Below are 19,628 nucleotides of genomic sequence, written 5' to 3' on the forward strand. Positions count from 1 at the left end.
AATCTTTCTTTCCAGTCTACCTTGGCGAGGTCCGTTTTTAACTCAATGAAATTAGCCTCTTCAAGTTGAGTATCTTCACCTTTGATTACTCTGTCCCTTTCCATAAGTACTCTAAACCTAATGATGTTGTGATCACTGTTGTCCAGATCCTTTGCCCTTTACATTGTTATTTTGTCAGTTTACATGAGGATAATTGAAGTTCCCCATTATCACTACTATATTGGTTTTGCATCTTTCTGAAATCTGCAGATTTGCTTGTCCATCTCCTTCCCACTATTTGGTGGTCTATAGTATACACCTAACAGAGTAACAGCTCTTTTTCTGCTCCTTAACTCTAACTAAATAGATTCTATTTTGGGACCCTCTAGCACATCGTCCCTTTCCAGGGCCGTAACTGTGTCTTTAATCAATATTGCCAACCCCCCCCCCCTCCTTTTTTTCCTTCCCGATCCCTCCTGAGTACATTGTAGCCAGGAATATTCAGCTCCCATTCCTGCCCTTGTTTGAGCCAAGTCTCCATTATTGCCACTACATCGTAACCCCATGTGGCAACTTGAGCCGCAGCTCACCAAACTTATTTGTCATACTCTGTGCATTTATGCACATTCACTCCAAGACCGACTTGGTCTGTTCTGCATTTCTCCCCTGTCTAAACGTGTCTGTAGTGCAGAAGCTCGGTATGCTAGTTGATTACTAGCTGACAATGATATCAGGTTATTGGTGTGATTGATGGACTAGGATCAATGACTGTTTTGCGTGTGGTTACATGTGATTTTTTTCCTACCAGTGGTGCATTTTCATGTATCAAGCGGGTCACAGAAAAGAGCAGTAAAGTGGAATTTGCAGCAAAATTCATCTCCTTCCGAGCAATGACGAGGAGCGACGCAGTGAGAGAGCTGCAGCTTATATCCCAGCTGGATCATCAGAACATTGTGTACTTCCATGATGTGTTCCAGAAGAAGAACAGCCTGATCCTCCTTCAGGAACTGTATCCTGTAATTCAAGCTACAAGCACAGGGCACAGCCACAATACTCAGCACCCTGCCACAGTGCTCAGGCTTTCACATCCCTCTGCCCAGGCACAGTGCTCAGGCTATCACTTCCCTCTGCCCAGGCACAGTGCTCAGGCTATCACATCCCTCTGCCCAGGCACAGTGCTCAGCGCCCTATCAGCTCTGCTGCTACCCTGTGAGTCTATCTGCATGGTGACCACAAGATTGACAGTGACACATTGGTGCAGAGGGGAGCAATCTTCTGAAGTCACAGTGAACAGCCGGGGTTGTGTTCTGCTGTAGCTCTGCAATCATTGAGTAACTAGATAGATTTGTGTTAGGAAATAATATCTGGGGATACAGTATATAGTTCAGGACACGACATGTCAAGCGACTGCCAAGATGGTGGAAGGGGAACTAGATGGAGCTTGGTCTTCTTTCGCCAGCAAATTCCTATGTTCTTATGGAACTCCATTAGTCCAACACTGTTACTCACCTTAACTCTGACACAGCTGTTCTCAAGAAGAACTTTTTGACAGACTGATTAGGAAGCCTGCAGTCTGGGAGGAGGAGGTGAGTGAGGCTGGGGTACATGCGGCCTGAGAGGTGAGTGAGGCTGGGGTCGGGTTCCCCCCCAGCTTGAGAGGTGAGTGAGACAGGGTCTTCCTACTCCCCCCTGGCCTGAGAGATGAGTGAGACTGGGGTCTCTTTTCCTCACCCCACCCCCCCAGCCTGAGAGGTGAGTGAGGCTGGTGACCTGCTCTGAGACGCTACCCTGCATGAAGGGCGCTATATTAATGCAAGTGGTTGTTGTTGTTGCTCTGTCTGCAAGGTTAGTGTCAAGCTTCCCTCAGCCGGCTTCCTCTGCTGCTGCTGGTAGAGAAGGATAATGATGATTTGCCGGACAGCTTTTCCGGTGGTTTCGGAACTCAACTCTGATCAGTGTTCTCTTTGTCAGATCCGGGATTACATCAAACAAATTCTAGATGGGATCAGCTACCTTCATCAGTGCAACATTCTTCACCTGGACATTAAGGTAGGATTGAGTTCAGCATTGTGATTCAGCACAACAGGATTGTGATTGAACATGACAGGATCAGCCACATACTAGAACATTGAACATACAAGCAAGGCTGATACTGCAGGACAACACTGGGTATTGTCACAGTATCAGAGACACCGTCCTCAGATGAGTCATAAACACTGAGTTGTGTCTATCTGTTCAGGTGGACTTCTCTATGACACTATTTGAAAAAAGAAGGGAATTTCTCCTGGTGTCTTGGCTAACAATTCCCCAGTTAAAATTCGTCATTCACTTCATGGCTATTTGCAGGACATTGCTGTGTACAAACTGGCTGCTGCATCCGCCTACAAAAACACAAATTCAATACACTTTACAGTAAATTCTGTGAAGTGCTTTGGGACATTCTCCTGATGTGAAAAGTGCTATATCAAATACAGTATAAGGATAATTCTTGTTAGGGTTTGCTGTGTAATCATGCTTTAATGTGGGAGTCGGATTTGGTGTAAAATGGATGGTGTAGAATGGATTTAGTGCAGATTTGATTGGAATTTAGTGCTGTTTCTTCCTTGCCAGGCTCCATTAGCTCCCTGTCACAGAATGAATCAATTCCAAGATCCTCACACTCATCTACAAATGACTCCTAGCCGAAGCACCTCCCTACCTCTCCAATGTGCTGACACCTCATTCCTCCGCCTGACCCTTCACTCGACTGGCCCCATTTCACCATCAACAGCCAGGCCTTCAGCCACAATGCCCTGAGTCTCCAGATCTCCCTGCTTCAATCCCTCCACCTTGTCCCTCTTTGCCCAGATTGAAGATTGAAGACTTCCTGTTCGACCGCGCCTACGGGTCACCTCCCTTTCTCCCTGGCTCAGCATCAAACTCCGCTGTTGTTCAGTGTTCTGAGGCATGACTTCACATGAAATGAACTATTTTTGTTCAAGTTTTGTTTAGGTTCAGGTTGCCTAAAATTGTTGTGTGTAGGAATGATTTAGTTCTTATCTCAAACAGTTCCTTTCTCCTCATTTCTTCCAGCCAGACAATATTCTTCTGGCAGATGCAGGCAGCGAGAGCCTTCGGATCTGTGACTTTGGCAATGCACAGGAAGTCACCTTGGGCACATCACAGTACTGTAACTTCGGGACGCCTGAGTATATTTCCCCAGAGATCGCCGACCACTCGCCTGTATCTCAAGTTACAGACATCTGGTACTCAGACCTCTTTACTCCTTACTGTGCCTCATTCAGATTAGATAGCAGGACCACAGGGCTTGTGTCACACTTTATTCATGTCCAAAAATACACAGGGTCCTTTCATTTCTTACCAATAGTGGGTGACAAGGCTGCTGGAATTCTGTGTGTACAACAAATAGCGGTAGTGGGCATGTGGCCCAACGCTTACCTAAATATCATTAGTTGAACATTGCCACCTGTTGTAGATTCACAGAACTGCAATAGCTTCCAATCTTGATGATATTTGTTTAGTCAACTAACTATCTGACAGTTACAGAAACCCATCACAATGTTTGAGTATCCAAACCAGACCGAGAGTTCTACATATGTATGCCACCTACTCAGGGAAACTTTGCCATGTCTGAATTAAATTTACACACCCAGAGGGACATCTCCTGCTTAACTAATTACAGAGAATATTGGGCGCAGATTGGCGAGTGCTGAAGCTTGGGAACTGGATTATTCAGGGAAATGGCAAAGGCCTGGGAATAGCACAGCCCCCTGGAGTAAGCATGAAGTTGAGATCATTACAGAGCAGAAGTCTGTAATGGTCAGTGTGGGGTGGGGGCCTCCGTGGGTCAGTACAGGGCAGTGTCTACTTGTTAGCATTAAGTTGAAGTCTGATTGGGACTGGGATCTGTTTCATGGGTGAAGGTGGAGGTTCTGGAGCAGGGACCAGTCACTAGCATGCTCTTCATACCTATTTCTTTCACCAACAGGCCTGTTGGAGTCATTGCCTACATTGGGTAAGTCATCAGTTCACACATCTATCTGTTACTGATGAATTAGAACAGCTGTTTCTTCTCTGGTAACCTTCACACAGCCTCACTTATATTTAAAAATATGCATTCAAACCAGCCGAGAAATTGTCCATTGGATCCTCCTGACACATCCAGTTCGAACAAACCATGGGTTAAATACAGAGTAAAGCTCCTGTACACTATTCATCCAGCACTCTCAGGCTGGCCGTAAAACAAGTTAGCTGCTAACACTCTAATGCAGGGCTGGGGAGCTCTGTATTGTCGGAGGCACCATCTTTTGGATGAGACGTTTAACCCAGGTCCCGTCTGCCTGTTCAGGTGGACATTAAAGATCTCGTGGCACTATTAGAAAAGAGTAGGAAGTTTCTCCCCTTGTCCTAGCCAGCAATCCTCTAGATAATATTGGTCATACGTATCATTGCTGTTTGTGGGATATTGCTATGTGCAAATTGGCTACCGCGTTAGCCTATAAAACATGCAGTCACAGTAAAAACCTGTGAAGTACTTTGAGACTTTCTCCTTATGTGAAAGGTGCTATATCAAATACAAGGATTATTATGTATTAAAAGATTTGCCAAGATCACATAAATTTGCTGCTGGAACAAGCTCAATGGGCTGAATGGACTCCTCCTGTTCCTGTTTTCTTATATTCCTTACTCTCCTATTCAGCATCCCTGGATCAAGCACGGGTTAGATATGGATTAAAACTCCCTCTTTGCGGTCACATCCATCAAAACCATCCTGCCTTGTGGATGACAGGATTTCCCTGTATGCACTGGTAGTGCTCGTGGCAAGGCTGTTGATATTGTGGAAATGCTGTGTTCGGGAAGGAGACTGTTTGAGTCACTCACTGAATGTGTTGTATTTGTGCTGACAGCCTGACTGGCATTTCACCGTTCTTTGCTGAGAATGACAAGTGCACCTTATTCAACATCAAAAACTACAACGTGGCCTTTGAGGAAAAGATGTTTGCAGACCTGAGCCGTGAAGCAAGAAGCTTCGTCATCAAGCTCTTAGTGAAGGACAAGCAGTAAGTTGGGGACAAGTGCTGCACTAGACACACAAAGAGGGGTCTCTGTCACTCACTTCAGTGACACACATATACATCGACCTAAAAACATACACAGACATACACACACACATATAGAAATACGCATACAGACATACATATGCATGCAGACATACACAGACTCACAGTCGTAGAAATACACAGACGCTCATATAGATAGAACAAAATAAATAAGGGCTGAGTATTCTAGTTGTATCCCTCCTGATGTTTATCTAACATCCTTTAAAAACTCACACTTCTCAAACAAAAACCTAACAGACTTCATGTGGTACTACTGACTCTATATCTCCTAACGTTATTCCTAGGTCCCTAAACTGCCATGGTGATAGTGGAAGTGCTGCTAAATGTCACCTTCTGTAGTGACTGGTTTTACTGTGAAGATCTCCATTTACTGTTAAAATTGTGTGACACCAGTTCCCTCATCAGCAAATGGCATTGTTGCTGCCGCTGATTAGAGAGCTGGCAACCAGTGTCACATGCTATTGGTCAGTCCTGTCTTTGCCTTTGTATAAAAAACTAAAAATATTCATCAACAAATCAATCAACATAACACTGTTACTGGCCATGTGGCCCTGTACATTTTCAGTCTCAGACTGCCCAATTAGTTAAGGGACCTATTAGCCCAATAAATAGCATCTTCTGGAGCCTGCCCAGTACAAAGCCTTCCACCTCCACCTGTCCTGTCTGCTCCTCCCGCTTTCCATGCCCTGTTTATTAACACTGTCCTGTTCTCATTTGTAGGAGACCAAATGCAGACGAATGTCTCCAACATCCTTGGGTTTTGGTGAGTTATTTCCAGCTTCTTACAACAACAGCAACAACAACTTGTACTCACCCTTTCGGCTAATCTGTGCCACACCTTGTGTATACATCACATTTTCTCTTAAATGTATTGATGGTTTCTGCTTCAACCTTGATTTCTAGAAGTGAGTTCCACATTCTCACCACCTGCTCCATAATGAAGCTCTTCCTAAACTCTCTTAATACAGGATATACTGTAAAGTTAAGTGGAGTGACTGTATGCTTTGTGGGCAAAAGCACACAATCACCAATTTGCACTGTAACAGGGACCTAAATAGTGTCAATCCCTTTAGGGTCTTTATCGTAACAGAGATAGTGACTCTTCCTTGTTAATAGGGGTTGTGTTGATAAGCTGATCGTGACACTCACTGCAACAGGAGCTGATATTATCACCTGTTATTACAGCTGAAGATGATTAATTTTAATCTATTTTCAGAGCAAGTCCATTAACACGGGGAAGATGATCAGCACGGATCATCTGAAGATGCTGGTGTCCCGCAGGAAGTGGCAGGTTTGTGTGTAGAATCTTGCAATCTTGTCTAGACGATTCAGGGCACCTTCAGACTCAACGTCTCCATAATGTAACTGATATAAGGTGCAGCCTGTTAGAGCTCGCTTGAGTATAGTGCGGATTCAGGTATAACATGATAACACGATGGACTGCTCTACAACCTAGCCATTCCCTTCTCAGGGCGCACAAGCGTAGTATACTGGGCAGCCTGGCGAGTGGCAATATGTCCTGACCAGCGCCTTGGGACGTCCTCTTGATGTGAAAGGCGCTATACAAATGTAATTTGTTGTTGTTGTTGTCTGATTTGTGTGGGAGGCACTCTGGTAAGGCAGCACCCAGGTTACTACACAACAGGATTGGGATGATATTCTTTTGATCAATTGTTTTTCATTGATTTTTTAGCGCTCCCTCATCAATTATAAATCTTCCATGGTGATTAGATCCATTCCTGACCTCCTGGAAGACACATCTAGTCACATGGGCATTGGAATTCCCAAACATCTCAAACAGAATGGAGCTTCATCCGTCCTCTCCTCCTCTTCTGATTCCGATGAAATTGATGAGTTCCCGTTCATCCCGATGCCTCTTCAGATGGAGTTCTCCTCAGCGTGGATGTCTCTCAATGAAATAGCCACTGAGGAAGAGATGGTGGGGAAATCAGATGGTGGGCTGGGTGGCAGAGTGACTGAAGAGGTGATACAGGCAAAAGTGTGGGAACCTGTACAATCCTCTCCGGCACCAGGTCATTCCCTGTCACTTCAAATACCAAGGAAGCCTGAAGAAGAGGTGGATATTGTCAAAAAGAAAGAAAATGGGGAACTGAAAGCAGATGGTTTAGGAAAAGTTCGGATCAAAATAACAAGAAAGAGATCAACAGAGGCAGAACCTCTTGGATCTTCAGATGAAGAGTCTGAGCCACAGAAAGCGGAGTTTCCCAAGCGTGCACTGCGGAAAGGAATGACCATTGAGTCACCAGACTCATTCAAAGCGGATGTTGTTTCGAGGCGACGCGAGCTCCGAAGAGGCAGCTCTGCTGACAGTGCCTTGGCTCTGCTTGGAGCACAGCAGGTCACTGATGGAACCAACAAGGATGAGAGCAGAGAGCTCCTAGAGCTGCCAGGAAGACTGAAAAAATCGGTCTCAATGGAGCTCCCGAGAAGAAGCCCGAGCCCTGGAAGGCTGGAAGAGCTGAGTGTCCAGCGCAGAAAAGCCAGTCCCAGTCAGGAAGATTACGCTCTGAAGCTTGAGCTCATGAGGCAACGGCTGCTTCGGGGGGGCTCTGTGGATAGTAAGATGAGTGGTCTCCGGGGGCCACTTCTGGAACATCTAGGAATTCCAGATGATCCCAAAAAGCGCACCTCATCTCTGGAGCGGCACATTCACCGCCCACCAAGACCGGAGAAGTCCGCGGCTCAACCTAGACTAACCAAAGCAGCCTCCAGCGAGAGTGCCCCAAGCCAGGATCTTATAGAAACACGCGCTCTTCGCAAAAGTGCATCTTTCTCTCAAGGAGAACCGACAATTCTTCACCGACGAGTGGGAGCACCTCTAGAACTACCAGTGTCTCAACTGGATTCCCGGTCAGCAAGCCCAGATCTAGTTTTTGCACTGAAGGAATCTCCTTCCCTCTCTGCCTTGACCGATCCAACTAAATTCGACACCTCCCGGCCCCCAACACCAGTCAAATTAATCACAACAAAGGAGTTGTACCGAACACCATCACCAGCAGAGGTTCAGCCAGTAGTGCCAGAAGTCAAAAGCACAGAGGAGAAAGCACTAATGGAAACACCGTGCATGAAAATCATGATTGGACGAACTGCAATCATCACCCACAGTAACCTTTCGGCTGAACCCGATTTACCTGAATCCAAATCTCTGACTGAACTACCTGTGCCAGATATAAAGAGCCCAAATTTACAAACTGTACCCGGAGCAGAGCACCGGACACCTGAAGTGCTGAAAGCCACCAAAACTGAACAACCTGAAGTACACTCAGCCAAGCACAGGACTAATTTGATCCCCGTTCCCTCCACTCACTCAGCAATCCCAGCTGCAAAGGATGCCTGGCATGCCCCCGCAGAGCAGACTCCATCACAGCCTGTCCCCATGAAGCTTGTGAGCTTGTCCAAGCCAAGGGACACCTCTGCCACCGGAAAGCAGGCCCACATTGTCAATGCACACCCTCTGGGAATTGTCCAGCAGGTGGTTCAGCACCCAGCAGTGTTTTCCAGGGTCAGCCCCAAACCTGAAGTGAATGCAGAGGTGAGAAAGGACGATGGGTATCAGAGCAGGGGCCTGGGAGAGGGCGGTGAGCAAATCCCTCCAGATCTGAATGGTGGGAAACTCAAAATGAAATCGTCCAGCATGAGCCAGTGTATAAACATTGCTAATATCGAGTCTGAGGAAGTTTTTGAGGCAAAGTTTAAGAAAACCAGAGACTCCTCTTTAACCCGCAGCTTGAAGCATTTGATGAGACCAAAATCTGAGGAGAAACTGCAGCAAACATCCAAAAAGGAGGAGCAGGTGTACAGGCCAGGGCCGCTGGGGGCACCCTTACAGCTCACTAAAGAGGATGAGAGATTCTTTCAAAAATTTACAACGGGAAAATCCAGGTCCAGATCCGAGCAGAATATTCCAGAAGCAGTGAAGGATTCCAGCTTCTTAAGAAAACTGTCCTGGCGGCTAAAAGGAGCAGGAGGACCCAGTGAAAGAAAAGAAGAGAAGGTGAAAGAGAACATGGCAGCCAGCGGTGGTGTCCGCAAAGTCTCCTGGCCATTTGGAAGAAGTAGCTCAAAGGAAAGGAAGGCTGGCGGGGAGGAGGCTGATGAGGGGAGAAACGTAATGGCTACTCCCAATCAAGAGGCTGAACTTGTTAAAAAAGAGCAGAAAAATTCGCCAGCAACGAATGTGCGCAAGAAAATTGAGTCCACTATCTCAGGCATCTCGCTGAGGTTTGGGCGGAGCCGGTCTGAGGAGAGAACAGGGTCAGAAACATCACTTCCCACACCACAGGACAAAGTGGAGGGGAAGGAGGGCAAACGTGCCCCTTTTCTCTCGCTGCTCAGGCGCTCCAGCTCAGAAGCTGCCTCCCTGAAGCGAGTAGGGATCCCCCAGAACCAGCTGGCAAAGCAGTCACCCTCAGCCCCATCATCAGAGTCCCTGCAGTCTGAAACTAGCACCACCTCCAAGCAGCTCTGTGGTAAGCAGCAGTCCTTGCCTGTCTGTCTTCACTCTGAGGCTACTAATTCCACACATCGCAGCAGATGGAGTGGAAATGAGTCCCTCACCAGGCCCATTGAAATGCCTGGAGATTCACTGTCTGATCTGATAGGAAAGGCTAAATGGGGATTCTGTAAAGGGAGCCTAATCCTCATCCAAGAACATTTTTTTGTGTATGCCCACTCCCTCCGGCCTGCTTCACGTCCCCTACCTTGCCCACCCCCCCCCCACACCACCTCCGCCACCTCCTTCAAGACCACATCCATAGGGTTGTATTCAGTGGAGTTTGTGTGTTTGAGTGCACTAGTCAGGTGGCACTGGCTGCCTGAACTAAGGTGAATAGGTTACACTAGGGACCAAGCGAACAAAGTATTCTCCTGTAATATAATACTTTCTCTCCAGCTTCCCCTGATGGCGAAAGGAGGTCACGGTGGGATCGATGGGGTCTGTCCCGAGGCAGGAGAGACAAGGCAACTTCTCAGCCCAACATCTCGCTGGCCTGTGAAGCTACCTCCTTACTGTACCATAGAAGTGCTTCAGGTAACAGCTGCACTCAATCAACAATCATTTTACAAAGCTTTCCCAGAACTAACTTATCGAACCATTGCTCAATGAGTAGTGATGTGTGTCTGAGCTGTGGGCAGTTGATGGCGGCAATGCTCTCACCCATTTCCTGATGAGCTGTATCGCCCATCAAGAAGCTCGCAGGAAGTTCCTGGTACCTGCCAACCATCTACTGACGGCTCAAACTCACACTGTCAGATGATAAATGATGAACTGTCAGATGTCAAGTGATTATCCTCCGGTGGGTGGGTTGGAAGCGAACAAATGCTCTGTATGTATACAATAACCATTGATCTAACTGATTTTGCTGCGTTCAAATTGACAGATTTCCCACCCGTCTTCCATGTGAAACTAAAAGATCAGGTGTTGTTGGAGGGTGACCCCCTGACCCTCTGCACATTGCCAGCAGGAAGTCCAGCACCAAAGATCACCTGGGTAAAAGGTGGGTTCCTCTTTAATTATACTATTCTACAACATTGTTAAATACCTTTTGTTGCTGGTCCTTGTCCCCATTTCTCTCCTCTTATCACTGCTCCTGGCCTCTATCTCTCCTCCCCCCTGCAGGCCTTGAGCCCTGTCTTCTTCCTTATATTTCCAGCCCTTGGCCCATTTCTTCTAACATGTCTCAGCTTTTGCCTTGACTCTTCCTCCAATCTCCAGGTCTTGTCTCAACAACAACAACAACAACAAGATTCCATTTATAAAGCGCCTTTCACGTCAGGAGGACGTCCCATCTCCATTGTCTCCATCTCTGCCTTTCTTCTCTCATCTCTGAGCTATTCCCTTTCTCCCCCCACCTCTTCCTTATTATTACTTTTCCTGGATTTTTTTTTTTCTTCAGATCAAAAGCCCCTTGTGTCAGATGATCGGATTCGGATTGTCTCCTGTTCTGATGGCCGTGAGCTGGTAACAATAATGAGAACAATGAAGAAGGACATTGGCAACTACGAGTGTGTGGCTTCCAGCCCTCTGGGCACTGCCAGCAGCTCCTGCACAGCATCACTTGCAAGTGAGTCCCAGAGATTTGGGAGGGAGTGCATGTTACAGTCAGATTACAATCACTATTGAGTTGTTGTTCAAAATGAAAATATGCAAGAAGCTGTCTGAGAATCAAAGGCACTGGAGAGGAACGTGCCTGGACTGCACTGGGAGCCTGTGCCACAGAAAGGTCTCTTCTGGCTTCTCCCAGGAACACAATATGTATATCAATCTCCAGAACCCTAAATCCAAACCACAATTCCATAATGTGTGTGTGGGGGAGAGCACTGCACTGTTGGAGGTGTTGTCCTTTCGATGAGACATTAAATTAAGGGCCTATCTGCCTGTTTAGCTGGACACTTAAGATCCCATAACACTATTTTCTCCCAGTGTTGTCGCCAAGTGTTTTATCTCCCAAATAAAATTGGTCATTCATTTCATGGCTGTTTGTGGGACATCTCGGTCCTCAAATTGGGCGACATTTGCCTACAAAATACACAGTCATTATACTTCTCAGTAAAATCATGTGAAGCTTTTTGAGGCTTCCCAACAATGTGATATACCAAATGCAAGGGTTATTATTACCAATTCTGAACTCACAACTTATGTTACTGACTATTTCTGCTGTTAGACTCAGTACCACAAGCCAGCTACAAACCTGTATTACTGACTGTAACTCTGTTGATGTTACTACAGTTTCTTTTCTTTGTATCGCTCAATGTCTCATTGGACCCAATCTAATTCTGAGCTCTTGGATCATGTTCCTTATGTTTATAGGGCTCCCAGGCCAGCCAGGGCCTCCGGAAATACCTCAACAATACAGAAGTACAGCACTCATCCTTTGGAGGGCATCTGACACAGCTGGTCCCTGCACCTACACCTTGGAACAGAAACTTTCAGGTAAGGAGCCTTGTCCATTAGCATTCATTACAGGTCCCCACAAACATCTCTTTCTCAGCATTAATGTCTGAAATGTGTTCGCGCAAACACAGAAGTTATTGTGCCCTTTGCAAAATGTATTTCACTTTTGAAAATCGGTCTGAATTCTGACCTGTGAGAACCTACTTTCTGACCTGGTTTGGATGTACCCATACCATATAATCCCAGCTTGTATATTCATCCTGTGTGGGCCCTGCGTGTCTAAGGACCTGTGCACAAATTGGCTGCCGTGTTCCCCTACAAAATGCACAATCATTACAGTGTACAGTAAATCCTGTGAAGCACTTTGAGATCTCATAACATGAAATGTAAGCATTATTATTATATTGACCGATAGCAAAAAACATACTCAATAGTGTCTAAAGTAAACCAATGACATTTTGTACAACTGTTTGTACTGTGCCAGGAACGGAGAAGTGGGCCATCATTTCTGCTGGAATTTCCGACTGTTTCTACAATGCCACGGAATTAGTGAGTGGCACTCACAAGTTTCGGGTGGTATGCATCAACAAGGCTGGATGTGGCCCCTATAGCCAGACCTCTGAGAAGATTGTTGTGGAAGAGGATACGCCAGGTAAACTGGCTGCAGTATGGGGTAGTGGGTGGTAATACAGCTCTGGGCAGCGGGGAGGAGAAGTAATGAGTTATATTTGTTAATTTTGGGTTTGTTTAATACAGACGTGCAGCCACCCTCCCAGCCAGTTTCAGCAGAAGTGACCCAGACACCAACCATCTCCCCACCCTCAGTTTTTGTTTCCCTGCCCTCAGTTCCCATCCCCTTACCTTCAGCTCCAGTCTCCCCGCCGTCAACTCCCATCTCCCCACCCTCGGCTTCTGTGTCCCCGCCCTCACTGCCCATCTTCCCGCCCTCGCTGCCTGTCTCCCCGCCCTCGCTGCCTGTCTCCCCGCCCTCGCTGCCTGTCTCCCCGCCCTCGCTGCCTGTCTCCCCGCCCTCGCTGCCTGTCTCCCCGCCCTCGCTGCCTGTCTCCCCGTCCTCGCTGCCTGTCTCCCCGTCCTCGCTGCCTGTCCCCCCGCCCTCGCTGCCTGTCTCCCTGCCCTCGCTGCCTGTCTCCCTGCCCTCGCTGCCTGTCTCCCCGCTCTCGCTGCCTGTCTCCCCGCCCTCGCTGCCTATCTCCCCGCCCTCGCTGCCTGTGTCACCATCCCTGGCACCCGTCTCTCAACGCTCAGCACCCGTGTCCCCCCCCTCAGCAATGATCAGCCCCCTCTCAGCAATGATCTCCCCCACCTCAGCAATGATATCCCCCCCCTCAGCAATGATCACCCTGACTCCAGCAAGATCCAGCCAAGCTATCCCATCACCGGCATTGATCAGACCAACAAGGAGTGTCAGGGCTGGACAGTCGGCCACAACTAGTCTGTCCCCTATTTCTAAAACAGCTGACGGCTCTGCTTCAGGCTTGAGACATGGAGTTCCACAGAAACCCTACACCTTCATGGAGGAGAAGGCCAGGTAAAGTAGGGTTTGAGCATTCAATGGGAATATCTAGGTATTAAGTGGCAGTTTCATATGGAGCAGGGGCTCCCAGGTAGTCTCAGTATTTGGGAAGCCTGTTGCCGATATGTGTTATTTGACCATTGGCCATTGACCATACAACAGCAACAACAAATTGCATTTAAAGAGCCCCTTTCACATCAGGAGGCTATCCCAAAGTGCTGTACAGTTGAGGGCTTGCATCCCAGATAGGAGTTGGATTCAGGAGGGATGAGAGCCCTGGGGAGTTGGGAAGATGACCAAAGACCTGGTCAAAGAAGAAGCTCTTGAGTTAGACTTTAAAGGAGGCGAGGGAAGGGGTGAGGCAAAGGGACTCTGGGATGGAGTTCCAGAGAACAGGGACAAAAAGGCTGTAAGCACAACTGCCAAAGCTGAACGGGTCAGGGCACAAATGTGGGGTTTAACGGATAGTGCGCTACAAATGAGCTTTCCTAGGGAATTTATACTGGAGCTACTGTGTAAATATGTGTAAAGTGCTTTCTGACATCCTCTCAGCATCAAAGGTATTATATAAATGTCAATTGTTGTTGTAAAGCTATAAACGTTATGGGCTTTGGTGTACTGGGAAACAGAAGCTGATGTTCAGACATAGAAGCATGGAAATATTCTAGCTGTGGTCTAACAAACGAGTTATATAAGTTTGCTTTTATATTCTATACCTGTATTTATAACACTTAGAATTCCATTTGCTTTTGACAGCCTTGTCCACCAGCCTTCCTTCCCATCTCTAAGGATATGTGTAAGTTAGCCCAGCCCCTAGGTCCCTCTGCTCTTACATAACTTTTAATATTTTACCATCTAACATATTCTTATTATCCTTATTCCTCCTTCCAAAATGTATTCCCTCGCATTTGTCTACATTAAATTTCATTTGCCATTTCTCTGCCCAATCAACTAATCTGTCTGTATCCCCCTGAAATTGTGTCATTGTTTACTGTTAGGTAAGCTCCCTATTTTTGAGTTATTTGTAAACTTAGAAATTGTGCCTCTTATATTGGAATCTGGATCATTTGTATAAATGGGAAAAGCAGTGGTCCTCACATTGACCCTGGGAGTCACCACTATTTACATCTCTTTGTTGTTCCTGAGCCAGGCGGGTTCGTAGTATTCCTGCGCACATCTGATGACAGACCAGCCCACCTGGCCTGTTGACTGGACTTGGAGGGGCAGTCACTGAGAGTATGAATTCTTCCCACTCAGTTCATATTAACCCTGAAACCAAAATCCTAATGGGTAGCATGGTCTTAGCTGGACAAGCAATGGGAAGCTTGGCAGACAGTGCTCTCAATCACAAGCTATATTTTAGCAGGTTGAACTCCATCAGTAACCCCAACACAACACCTCAACACTCACCAAGTTCCTGTCAGCACATTGCCAGCTTGTCTCAGTCTGATTGGCTATGCTCAGAGGGAGTCAGTCTGATTGGCTGTGCTTATTTTTAGGGGACGGTTTGGTGTTGTCCGTGAGTGTAAGGAAAACGCCACGGGGAAGCTTTTCATGGCCAAGATTATTCCATATGAAGCAGAAAACAAGCAGGCCGTCCTGCAGGAATATGAGGTGCTGAAAGCACTTCATCATGAGAAGGTCATGAGTCTCCACGAAGCGTACGTCACTCCTCGCTATCTTGTCCTGATCTCTGAGAACTGCCTGGGGAGGGAGCTGCTCTACAGCTTGATTGACAGGTAACATGTCCTCTCTTATACTTGGAACCAGCCTGACCCAATACATATTGCAACCTCCCTCAGAGCTCCAGGGCTCTTCCCTTTGAAGCAAACAGTACAAATAGGTTCTTGAGGCAGCTGCATGTATCAGTCTGAAATCAGAAGGTTGTTGCTTGAAGCCCCCACCAAGACATACAGTCATACTCCAGGCTGACAGAGAACACTACCATCCTTTCAGTGAAACATTAAACCAAAGACTTGACTGCTTTTCAGTTGGTTCAACTGGATATTAAATATCTTGCAGTGCTATTTAGAAGAATTGTAAAAAGTTCTTGCAATGTCATAGGAACATAGGAAACGGGAACAGGAGGAGGCCACTCAGCCCATCAAACCTGTTCCATCTGTTTAATTAGATCTTAGCAAATGTTTTAATCGCAATGCCCCATCCTTTCACCATACCCCTTAATACTTCTATTACCTAAGTATCGGTGTCTGTCCCTCTTTTAAACATCTGGCCAATGTTCCTTCAATAATTCATCGAAAATTATATTTGGTCATCCATTTCATTGCTGCGTGTGGGACATTGCTGACCTTGTGCCACACTTTCCTACATAATAGTCTCTGCACTGTAACTCCAGGTGACAACACTTCAAGTTTCAAGTTGATGAAACACAACAAGTGGAGAGAAATGTAAGAGGGAGCAGCAGAGTAGGACTTTTCCATATTCTGCCTCTAGTTTCCACCCTGTGCTTTGGTAAGCTGTGCTCTGTGTGCCTCGCCCAAGAGGGGAATTATAACCTGATTCTCTCTCCAGGTTCAGGTATTCGGAGGATGATGTGGTTGGTTACATTGTGCAGATTCTGAATGGCCTGGAATACCTTCACAGTCGCCACATTGTACATCTGGACCTCAAGCCGGACAACATCATTGTGACTTACCTGAATGTCATTAAACTCATTGACTTTGGCAGTGCCCACATCTTCAATGCAACCGTACCCAAGCCACTGGGGCATCGAGTGGGAACTGCTGACTATATGTGTGAGTGCAAGCGTCTCACTGCAGAGCACACAGTTAGCTTGGAATTTTAGCCCTGCATGTTCTCAAGTCATGGAAAGGAGAGAAATTAGTCTACTGGACACAACATTAGCAGAGAGCTATGGGGATAGAGTCACAGCAAGTGATACGGAACTTGCACAAAACACTGATCCTGTGGAATATTGTGTACAATTTCATTTGAAGTCTTACAGTGGGACAGTGGGTGGGAGTACAGCAAAGGACAAGATTGATAGCTGGAAATGGAAACTTGAGTTACGAGAAGAGGCTACGGAATCGGGAACGTTCACGCTGGAAGAGAAGGCTCAGGGAGGTTGGTTATTCAAGATCCTAAATGGTCTCTAGTAATATAATTAACATGGTCACAAAGATAAGGCCAAAAAGGTCAGAAAGGGAAGGTCAAAAGATTGTTCAGATTGAATTACTTTATACAGACAGTGGCGAGTGTGTGTGGAATGAATACCCCAGGGAGGCAGTGGAGGCAGATTGTGTTAGTAAATTCTAAAGGGAATTAAAAGACTATCTCAAATAATATCTCCCTCACTGATTATTTCTCCTTTTTATTCTCTCTCTCTCTCGCTGTCTCTCTCACACTCACCCTCTCTCTCTTCCTCCATTTCTCTTACATCCTTGACTGTTGAAAAGGGCTAATGTTTTCTTGACTTAATATTTCTGAGTTCTTCTTTCACTAATGTGTTACTCTATCTGTGTCTCTGTCTCTCTCTTTCTCTGTCTCGAAGCTCCTGAAATGTTGAAGGGTGATGCAATCGGGCCACCGGCAGATATCTGGGGATTGGGCGTGCTCACGTATATCATGTGAGTACTTGGGCACACAGATCTCCACACATGTGGCTGTGTCACCAGTCAGGAATGTTACCAAAGTGACAGTGCAGGTGTGAGGTCAGTGTCACAGAGCATGGTGTGGAAACATCACAGAATTCTCCTTCCAATTCCACATAAATGTTGTGAATGCTGGAGACAACAGACAGCTCAAGCACATCAGCTCGGTATTAAGTTTTCTGAGATGCTGCCATGCGTGAAGGTCACTATATAAATACAAGGAGTTGTTGTAGAGTTACAAAGGGTAACTTGGAAGACAGCAGCCAGGAAGTTTTTCTATACCATGACGTAGTTAACGATAGGAACAGGTTGTGAGGAAGAATCTTTGAAGGACATTTGGTCTCATTTAAAAAACATCTTAATGCTGTGATGGGAAGTTGGGAATTCGGGAAGCGTGAGATCACATGGGTCAAAGGATCTTCTTCATACAAAGTAACCTTGTGAGCTTGTTCATGTATTTTGACCAGGAGAATATATCTGGTCTTTCCTGGCAGCAATCGTGCAAATGACAAGGAAATATAGAGAGATGAAAGAGGATAGGAATAATGGATTAGGAGGAGTGCAGGCTCGTGGAGAGTATAACCGGTGATATGGTGTTTCAATGCTATATGGTCTCTGTCATTCTATGGCTGCTTTCATAAAACTCTTCAAAACACATGAAGGAAAAGGCTGCATTGCTTTCTCGTGAGGAATGTGCGGGGCAGTTTGACGCTTTGCATGAGATCGCAGAATGTCGTAAGTCCCCGAGAATTTCTATTGGTATCTGGGGGTCATGGTGGGTACCTGCCTTTGCTTGCACCCTGTGCTTGGTGCCTGTGCTGAGAAGGGGCGAAGGGCACTCTCATCATTCTCATCTCTCTTCAAGATAGCGAGGTTCCCTTGCAAGTTAAGCTTGTGGCGTATAAGATGTGTCCATGGTTCCAGCCTACATGGACCTGTTGCTGAGCACCCCAAGCACATCTACATATAAATCTCAGTTCCCCATCCTCCCAACTCCCAATCACAGTGCCTCAGGCCAGTAGCCACCCATGACAATGCCAACATCAGCTCTTCGTGTGGCAGCTCTGGTGGCAAAAGCCTCAGAGAAGATGGAATTTGAATGGGAAAATAATGCTGGTTTAAACTCCACCGGTTAATGAGGAACAATTAAGAATTTTACTCCAATAAAATAGCAATGTTTATGTCACCACAACAAAGGCTTATGTGACCGTATTTAATTTTTCAAAATAAGTTTTAATTTACCTTTCCCTCCCCATCCTGCTAGTTTTTAATTATTTCATTGGTAAGACAATAGCACAGAATTTGGACCCTGACATGTTAACATATGTATATTGTATGTTTTAGCTTAGAAATATGAATTGTATGTTGCATATTATACAGACGTACATTTTTTTTGATATGATCAATTAATCACGCGCATTTAATGTTGCCTTTTAAACACATACCTGTTGTATGTTGCAGGTTAAGTGGCCGTTCACCATTTGCTGCACTTGATCCAGCAGAGGTGGAGAACAAGATCAAATCAGCACAATTTGACATCACAAAGTGTTACCCTAATGCCTCTCAGAATGCGGCTCTCTTTCTCAAGAAAGTCCTCTGCATGTTCCCAGCGTGAGTACCTGCGGACAGATCATACAGTGTTTGGAGGGTGCTATGTCTGGATGATGTTTGTTTCAATCCAATATCTACTATCCACCCACCTACTATCAGCCTGAACTTGTCAGGTATCTAATAACAAACTGGTGACTATCCTCCTGAGGAGACATCAGCAGTTTCTCTTTGAGGGTGAGCTAGCTCCTGGGTGACCTGCCTGGCAAAGGACTATCCAACAATGATGATGCACCAGCCAGCTGAGCTTATTAGTAAGACTTGGAAGGCAGACTGGGAGATCCTGCTAATCCTGCAAGTTAAAGCTCTAACAGGTAGGGTGGCCCTAGCTTCACAAACAGCAAGAAGCTTGCCACTTTCACAATGGTAAACACAATGCAATTATCTCCACCCTTTGGAACTCTGTCCCTCTACTCCACTGTCTCCAACCTCCTCCCCACCACCCCTTCCCCTCCCCCACACACCCACATGCCGTGGTTGCAGGGGAGGTTAAATTGCCAACGGTCAAGGAGAGGAAACCCAGCCATGGTTCCTGCTCCTGGTCCTGCTAGAGCACTGGTTGTACAGCTGATGGGGAAGAGGTCAGCACAGTTGGCTGAGACGCCTACTCTACAACCTACTGACTCACTACCAAGGCTCATACATGAACAATGTCCGTTTGGGTGGGGTATCAGATGGCAATCAGCAGTCCTGCAAGAGGAGCTCAGAGGGTAACTCTCAGCTAGTGCGAGAATTTTTTTAAAAATTGGATAATTGAAGTAACTGTATCAGAGCCTCTACCTAAAGCAGTGGATGAAGCCTCACCAAGCAATACAGAGAGCAGCTAGTACAACCTGGCAACCTCACCTAGAGACCTCACAGAA

At 46.4% G+C, this 19,628-nt stretch overlaps 1 protein-coding gene across 1 annotated transcript in view; it reads left to right on the plus strand.

Moving 5' to 3' along the window:
• Window positions 1-19,628, plus strand: part of spegb (striated muscle enriched protein kinase b) — a 54,058-nt gene that overhangs the window by 33,347 nt on the left and 1,083 nt on the right. The window contains exons 21-39 of the mRNA XM_042336573.1: window positions 788-988; window positions 1,505-1,565; window positions 1,951-2,028; window positions 3,052-3,224; window positions 3,968-3,994; window positions 4,887-5,039; window positions 5,820-5,862; window positions 6,316-6,390; window positions 6,793-9,589; window positions 10,012-10,149; window positions 10,499-10,615; window positions 11,015-11,182; window positions 11,929-12,051; window positions 12,497-12,664; window positions 12,769-13,561; window positions 15,046-15,285; window positions 16,079-16,302; window positions 17,058-17,133; window positions 18,619-18,768. Coding sequence (XP_042192507.1) covers window positions 788-988; window positions 1,505-1,565; window positions 1,951-2,028; window positions 3,052-3,224; window positions 3,968-3,994; window positions 4,887-5,039; window positions 5,820-5,862; window positions 6,316-6,390; window positions 6,793-9,589; window positions 10,012-10,149; window positions 10,499-10,615; window positions 11,015-11,182; window positions 11,929-12,051; window positions 12,497-12,664; window positions 12,769-13,561; window positions 15,046-15,285; window positions 16,079-16,302; window positions 17,058-17,133; window positions 18,619-18,768 — 5,805 coding nt within the window. The remainder of the gene's footprint in view (window positions 1-787; window positions 989-1,504; window positions 1,566-1,950; window positions 2,029-3,051; window positions 3,225-3,967; window positions 3,995-4,886; window positions 5,040-5,819; window positions 5,863-6,315; window positions 6,391-6,792; window positions 9,590-10,011; window positions 10,150-10,498; window positions 10,616-11,014; window positions 11,183-11,928; window positions 12,052-12,496; window positions 12,665-12,768; window positions 13,562-15,045; window positions 15,286-16,078; window positions 16,303-17,057; window positions 17,134-18,618; window positions 18,769-19,628) is intronic.

Source organism: Callorhinchus milii, unplaced genomic scaffold (genome assembly GCF_018977255.1).
Source record: "Callorhinchus milii isolate IMCB2004 unplaced genomic scaffold, IMCB_Cmil_1.0 Scaffold6, whole genome shotgun sequence".
NCBI classification, from domain to species: Eukaryota; Metazoa; Chordata; class Chondrichthyes; order Chimaeriformes; family Callorhinchidae; genus Callorhinchus; species Callorhinchus milii.